This window comes from Nannochloropsis gaditana (assembly GCF_000240725.1).
Source record: "Nannochloropsis gaditana CCMP526 unplaced genomic scaffold scaffold1064, whole genome shotgun sequence".
Classification (NCBI taxonomy): domain Eukaryota; class Eustigmatophyceae; order Eustigmatales; family Monodopsidaceae; genus Microchloropsis; species Microchloropsis gaditana.
This window is the reverse complement of record NW_005802889.1, coordinates 1-7118: the sequence shown is the minus strand read 5'-3', so window position 1 is coordinate 7118 and position 7118 is coordinate 1. Positions and strand designations below refer to the sequence as shown.

Below are 7118 nucleotides of genomic sequence, written 5' to 3'. Positions count from 1 at the left end.
GGAAACATAGCAGTCCTAGCAGACATGGACCCGCCCGCCTTCGAACGAGAAGTTCCGAGTCAGAGTTCCCTGGGACCTGTCTCCCTCTCTTCCCTAGCCCGCTCCCTCCTTCCCTGCGCCCGCGGGCTCACAAGGAAAAGGAAGGGTGCATGCAGAAGACAAGGGGAGCAAGGGTGGAGGGAAGGCGGGGGCAGGCGAGCAGAAACCCGGAGGCCCGCAAGTGGGGGAGAGGAGGGGGACACGGCAAAACGCGGCTAGGCAAGTAGTGCATTCCTTGTCTTTTCCACCCTCTCCGGGGACCACGTCGCACAAGACGCTTTCTTTCCATTCTCACCTTTCCTCTTATTCGACCGTGGTCGGTACTTTCTCCAAACCCGCGCTAGAATACAACAAACAGGTGCGAGCGCATCGCACTCTACCCTCACACCCCGATGCCCCCCTTCTACACCCCTCATTAACAACAAGTGACCGACATGGTCCGAACCTTCTTGGTCTCTGTCCTCCATACGTACATATTCTGCGGGGTCAAAGGCGTGTTCGCTCTCAGCCGCGCCAGCAAGCCCGCAGAGCCCCTGGGGGCCGCCACGCGCTTGACAAGGACGGTGCTGTTCTTGGCAATCATCTTGGTCTCATCCACGTACACTGCGAAAAGGAAGAAGGAACAGGAGCAGAAAGGACGACGGCGGTCAGTGCTGCTGATACAATTGATGGGCGGCATGCGTTCGACCCCATCCGACACGCGTGCTCCCAATCGACCCCTCTTCGCCCCCCAGGACGCACCTTCTTTTGTTTGCGGGTTCGAAAGCTCCAAATCAAAGTCGAGGCCCTTATCCAGACGTTTCTCTGCTACAATGGCCGCCTACACGGTGCATGGGGAGGGCAGACAGTCGTGGTGAGAACATGCAGGAGGATTACACTTGGTGGGAAGGCGGTGACAACAGGCATCTGTCCTCCAGAGAGATAAGATATTCGTTCCAGCCACCATTTGTCTTCCCCGCTTCCCCACCTTGATGTCAAACACCCGCAGACTCTGCCCGTCAAAGCGCAGCGAGTTCGTCTCCGTTGCGGTCTTGAACCGGTAGTGAATGACAGACGCCATGGCAGCGCAATCCTCCTCGCGCAGCTAAACCACGTCCGGAAAATTAAACGAGAGTGGGCGCACCTCACGAGGCGCTCGGGCTCGTTGCTGGTCAGAGATTCATGAACATCTATAGCAAACAATATAAGAAGGAATTTAGAGGCACATACGAGTGTTGAATATGTTCGTTTTGATTTAATCATTCACCACCGATTGTGGCTACCGCGGCTGCAGGCTACTCGAGAGAACACGGAAGGCCATGGGTTTTCCGATAAATCAGTCCCAATGCCTGCGAAGCACACTTGAGACAAGCACCATACCGTGTTCCCGTATGTGTGTGGTGGAGCGGTGCCGCGGTGGAGGATGTGCCTTTCGGACTGAGCAGGCGTGTCACACCCATTGTGGGAAAACATCCTCATCCTCATGATGAGCTCTTATTAGACACACAACAGCATCGTAGAGACGCGAGGGGCCAAACTCATCTTCACTCGAGCTTTGGTCGGTGAGTCCCGTGCGATGAAAGTCTACAAGTCCGGTTTCGAAAGGGTTGCATCCCGGAACCTTGGCGAATGAGCCCTGGTTCTTTTCTAGGCTTATTTTCGTCCTCCCGAGGCTGACACACAGCCCATAGGACCGAGACGCGTTCGCGCAATTTTTCCCGTTTCGACGCCAGGTTCGCACATCTGGTGGATATCCTGGGGGCATTCTCCGCTCACTGGTAATTTATCTCGTCATGAAGGGCTTTAGAGTATAATTTATTGAGCAGAAAGTAGAAATGTACAATTCAAGGTCCAAGTAATGGAATTCAGACCCGAAAACGCCGCAATTGGAGAGGAAGGAGACGGAGGCAGGTCGCTGTGGCGGCTTGCGCACAACCACTTTGCCTGCGTGGAAAGGATTACCCCCTGACGTACGGAGCCTCTCGCTGTACTTGCGTTCTCAAAATTGCGTGCTAGCGCGGTTTATTCATTGCGCCGCATCAGAAACAGGTTATCACGGTGGACTTTGGCGCTGTCAGCCACATGCCGCCTTCCTCAACGGAAATTGGCCCATGCTGGCTTTCGCGCGCTGGACACACACACGTACACTGCGTGAACCTGGTCTTTTTTGGATTTTTTTTGCCGAGGCAAAGGAAGTTGCCACGGAAATAATATGTATTCTTATATTTCATTTGCCACTCATACTGTAGGTCATTTAGATCACAAGTTCGCGACATTCTTGCAAAGCTACCACAGCACGGACGCCGAAGCAAAGGAAGGAGGCGAAAGATGATTCGGCGTGCCTGAGCCTTTTTTTCGTAAAAGACGGTCGCGATTGTACAAATGTCTACACCAAAAAACGCCATGGAACGTTGTCGATTGATTTCTGTGACACGGTCGATTTTGTCGTTTCTCCTCCTCTTGTGTCGTCTCCTGCCAACGGTATGCATATACGAGGTAAGTTGAAGCAATGCTTAAAACTGAAAGTTGCGGTCGTGTGTGATGCTTATTTGCTTTCCAAAGCAAATTCATACCTTTATCGAATGATGCGATTGATGTTGTGCCGTTATTCACATCCACCTTGTGGAGAAACGTATTTTCCGTCCCTTGTATAGAATATTTTCCTGTCTTGATCTTTTTCTTCCTTTCGGAGGTCAAACACGAGGCATATACGCCCACTTACCAGGTGCCTTTGTTAACATCTCTCTAGTTCAAGGACCTAACAGATCTCTTGTACTTCAGTCGTCCTCTTTTCCTCTTTGTCCGTCTCACGCTCAATCCCTGCGCACTCCCCCTCGTCCTCTCCCTCCTTTTCCCGCTAGAAATACGACACCATCGACAACGGGCGCTTTTTCATCCTTCCTGGCAAGCAACTGTCCACAGCCTCCATCGACACGGGCCGCATGCGCCTCAAGCCCATCCAAGACGTGGGGCGGCAGTTCCTCCTCGCGCTGGACGACACTGCCTGCCCGCCGTCCCCGGGCCGTCTCGGGAAGAAAACCTGCCAAGAGGTCGCCGCCGCCAGCCTGAGCGCAGCCAACTGCTCCGACGTGGCGTCCTACGAGAGCCTGCAAATGGTGAGCGCGGTGTGTTTCGGTCCCATGGACTCCTCCCCTTTCCATGCCGAGGAGTCGCTGAGAGGGAAGCTCGCCGCCCTCCCCTTCGTGAGAGGGGTCACGGCCGACCTGCAAGTGCGGGGGCCCTTCCAGCAGCGCGCCGTGACGGATGAGGAACTCACGGCGGCAGTGGCGGAGGCGGAAGCACGGGGCAAGCGGGTCGACATCATCGACAACGGTCCCATTCGCGCCTTTTCCACCGGTGCCGCCAAGAGTCTCTACAAGTTCGGGCAACGGATGACGGCCACGCCCGCCCCGACGATCGTGCCCGCCACAGGGACGGCACCCCCTATGAATGCCAGCGCCAACACCACTGCCGCTGGTAGCGGCAGCACGGGCACGAACCGCGGGGTCGTGCCTCCGCCAACGCCGATCTCCTCGGATGCGCCCACCGCCCGCACGGGAGATAGCACACCGGCCTCCCCTGGGAGCAGCCCTTCGGGTGCCGACCCGTCCCCCGCGAACGTCTCCTGGCTGGCCCCGGACGACATCAATTGGGGCCTGGACCGAATCAACCAGCTGGGCCTGGACTTGGACCGCGACACCCGCACCTGCCATAGCCGGGGCAAGGGCGTCATCATCTTCTCTGTGGACACCGGGTGCCGGACGAGTCACCAGGAATTCGGGGGGCGGGCCCGCACGGAGTCGGTCCGTCTGCCGGACTCCGGGCTACAGGACCCAGAGCCTTACGCGGCCACGGGCGGGGCGGACGACCACGGGCACGGGACGCACACGGCGGCGGTGGCGGCGGGGGCTTCGGTAGGGGTGGCGCCTGAGGCCGAAATTCGATGCATCAAGGCCCTGGACCAGAACGGAGTGGGTCGCCTCGCCCACACGGTGGCGGCGCTGGAGATGATCGCTGCCGCCCGGCTCGCCACCCCCAGCACGCCCATGGTCGCGAGTCTGAGCATCTCCGCCCCCGCGGACGCCGCCATGGATGCAGCCGTGGCGCGACTCCAGGCCCTGGGCGTGGTGGTCGTGGTGGCGGCAGGGAACGAGGGCCGGTGGGTGGAGAAATACTCTCCCGCGGGGGAGCCGAGCGCCATCACCGTGGGCGCCACCCAGCCGCCGTCGGGGGGGAAGCTCTTCCTCTTCAATCGCGAGAAAGGGGACAGTCGAGAGGCGTACTCGAACCAAGGAACGGCTGTCGACATTTATGCCCCAGGGACCAACATCTTCAGCGCCGGGATTGAGAACGATCAGGTGAGGCTGTCCAGACATGGAGAGGGATTTCGCAGCTTTCCTGGCTTTGCTTCCATTCCATGTTGTCATTTATGCTGCGTGCCCTCCTTCACCTGTGCCTCCTCCCATTCTCAAGCCCTTATTGTCGATTTTAGCTCGCTTACCTGCGCCCAAACATTCTTGTACACTTTTCCCCCCCGCTCGTTTCCATTCCTTGGTTCAACAGGCATATGGATATAGGACGGGGACATCCCAGGCGGCGCCCTTCGTGACAGGAGCCATCGCCTGCGTGCTCGGTGATGCACTGGCTGCAAACGGCCCGGTAGCCTGCCGATCCTCCTCCTCTCTGCTCGAGGCTCTGATCAATCCAAACATAGAGGTCAAGCACCGAACACGCGGCCCGCAGAGCTTTGGTGACAATAAGCGTCCCTTTCTGTATGTTCCTCCGGGGGCCAAGTATGACTTGAGATGCCCTTTGCCATCAGGCCTTGTGGGAGCGATTTTGTATGCAGGATAGTGTTGTCTGGAGAAACCTAACGGAAATGAAAAATGGCTGAGAAATCATCGGCAAGAATGCGAGCTGGTCAACAGGAAGAGAGGGCATCTAAGTAGCGGTGCCATGAAACGTACACGGATACAAAATGATTACGTTCGATGTATAAGCGATAGGGCAGAGAACTGTGATGTTTTTCTACAATATGGCGACAAGATACTGCTACATATATTTGGTCGCGCAACAGAGTGACATCATGTAAAAATGCTTTGATGATTTAAAAAAAAATAAAAAGCGTTCGAAGAACGTTGTCTCATAAATCCATATTTTTTTTCTCGGATTAGAATAATTTTGCCTCTACATACATTGGTAGGGAGAAGAACCATAGTAAGAGCGAGAGACGATGAAAAAAATGTGACTTACAGCGTAAGTTGTGGGGTAAAATAGAATGGTACGCTTCACCCCCCTCTATTGCTTCGGGTGCATGGGCGTTGGAGAACAAGAAGCTAACAAACAGAATGTTCCGAGGGCCTTTACATAATAGGGAGACCGTCCTCCAAATCTTCATTCGGACATCACGCGGAAACGTGTGCTGAGGCATTTGTAGCGTCGTATGTTTTCACGCTCTCTAGGTAGCAACGGTTTTTTGAATTTTGCGTAACTGCTGACCACGCGCTGCGTTTCGCAGGTTCGGGTTGGGTGGGGCGTGCCCGTCTTACCCCGCATACGCGAGTGATTCGTGCTGTTTCTATTTATGTATCGGTCATGCTGTCCTTTTTAAAAGGGTAAACCTCACAGCAGATGCAAAAAACGCTCAATTATTGCCGGATCGATGTTTGCCATTGCATGGCACGCCTCACTGCAGGGCCCATGATGGCTCATACCCTTTTGAGAGATGACTGTAGTAGTTTGCATTTGAACAAAAATCAGTCTTCAAGGGGTAGAGTACGCTATTCAAAGGCATCTACATGAAGATTATATTGAATTCTGATGTGATACCCCTTCCCCCCCGAACTCGCCTCTATCCCCAAGTCCTTCCTTTCACGCTCATTAATTACGCTATCGCATGCTCTTCAGGTCACAATAGGCTTACACTGAGGCTCTAACGAGGATGTCTGACTCCATCACCTCCTAATATATGTGTCGACGTGCTTGACCGAAAGGAAGAGTAGGCCATGATTTACAGCGGCCGCGATGTGCTCAGCGAGGGGGCAAGAAGAAGATGGGGAAGAATGGCTCTCCTCTTAGGAATCATCGCAACGTATTCCTTTGGCGGGCTATGGATGATGTCGATTCTCTCCAAAAATGACTTGAGACCCGAGCTGGAGTGGTCCAGGTTTCTTCGACCCGCACAATATTCCCAAGTCATATTGAAACAGTCCTCGGAAGGAGAGCTCGCTCCTGCCCTCCCGTCTGAAAGAGATCCGTCCCCACCCTCCTCATCCTACATAATGTCCGAGGAAAGTGACGCCGAGTGGGATGAAGACGAGCCCGTCCGCCCTCCTGGCGCTGCCAGCCTTCCTCAGCCACCCTCCTTGACCCACGTCGACGACCGTGAGCGACCCGAGGCCTTCCTTCGCTGCGGGGACTGGCAAGAAGGATACATGGAGCTGCATCGACAGATCCTGGCGGGCGAGCGTCCTCCTCGCTACCTTGTTGCGGTGCTGAGTCAGTCGGGACTGGCGGACCAGCTGGTGGGGGTCATGTCCTTGTTCTTCTGGGCCTACTTGACAGGGCGGGCCTTTCAGATCACGGTGGGAGAGCAGCCGATCCCTCCGCTCGAAGCCGCCTTCGACGCCCCCTTCATCAATTGGACCAGGCCTGCTGGCGACCCTCCAGTGCTGACCGAGCACCTTTATCGCCCGTACAACGGCGACCGTCACTACCCGCCTTCCCACCCTTCAGTCCAAAATATGAGCGAGTACGGGAGCATGTACCTTATCAACAATAAGAACCGCTTCTTCTCTACGCTGGACCTGAACACTTTACCCAAAAGCGGAGCAGACAAGGCAGTGCTCTTCATGGCGTCCAATCGGGGGCGTGTCTTTCGCCTCTTTGACAACCCCTACCATCGCCGCCAGCTTTACGACGTGGGCCTTCGCCCGGAGACCGCGTTTGCCTGCGGTTTCCGCTTTCTCTTTGCGCCCAACGAGGTAACCAGGGACGAAACCGGCTGGCAGCTCGCCGAGGAACACCTCATCCCCCTACACTACCCGGACGATGAGGAGACGGAAAAAGAGGCCATGCTGGAGGCGAGGAATACCTTGCGC

General features: G+C 55.7%; 2 protein-coding genes across 2 annotated transcripts; one reads left to right on the top strand and one right to left on the bottom strand.

Moving 5' to 3' along the window:
* Positions 1–342: 342 nt before the first annotated feature.
* NGA_0698200 (ubiquitin-protein ligase e3 rbbp6 family involved in mrna cleavage) lies at positions 343–1214 on the bottom strand (the record flags this gene model as incomplete). Its single annotated transcript, XM_005852593.1, has 4 exons — positions 1007–1214; positions 781–859; positions 513–642; positions 343–379 (listed from the first exon to the last, which is right to left on the bottom strand). Exons 1-4 carry the CDS (start codon positions 1097–1099, stop codon positions 343–345), a joined length of 339 nt encoding a protein of 112 aa, XP_005852655.1. The 5' UTR covers positions 1100–1214.
* A 1051-nt stretch (positions 1215–2265) lies between these two features.
* Positions 2266–5159, top strand: NGA_0698300 (proprotein convertase subtilisin kexin type 9 preproprotein). The gene is made up of 3 exons (XM_005852594.1): positions 2266–2514; positions 2880–4376; positions 4582–5159. The coding sequence occupies exons 1-3, from the start codon at positions 2401–2403 to the stop codon at positions 4870–4872; spliced, it is 1902 nt and encodes a 633-aa protein (XP_005852656.1). The 5' UTR covers positions 2266–2400; the 3' UTR covers positions 4873–5159.
* Positions 5160–7118: the final 1959 nt, after the last annotated feature.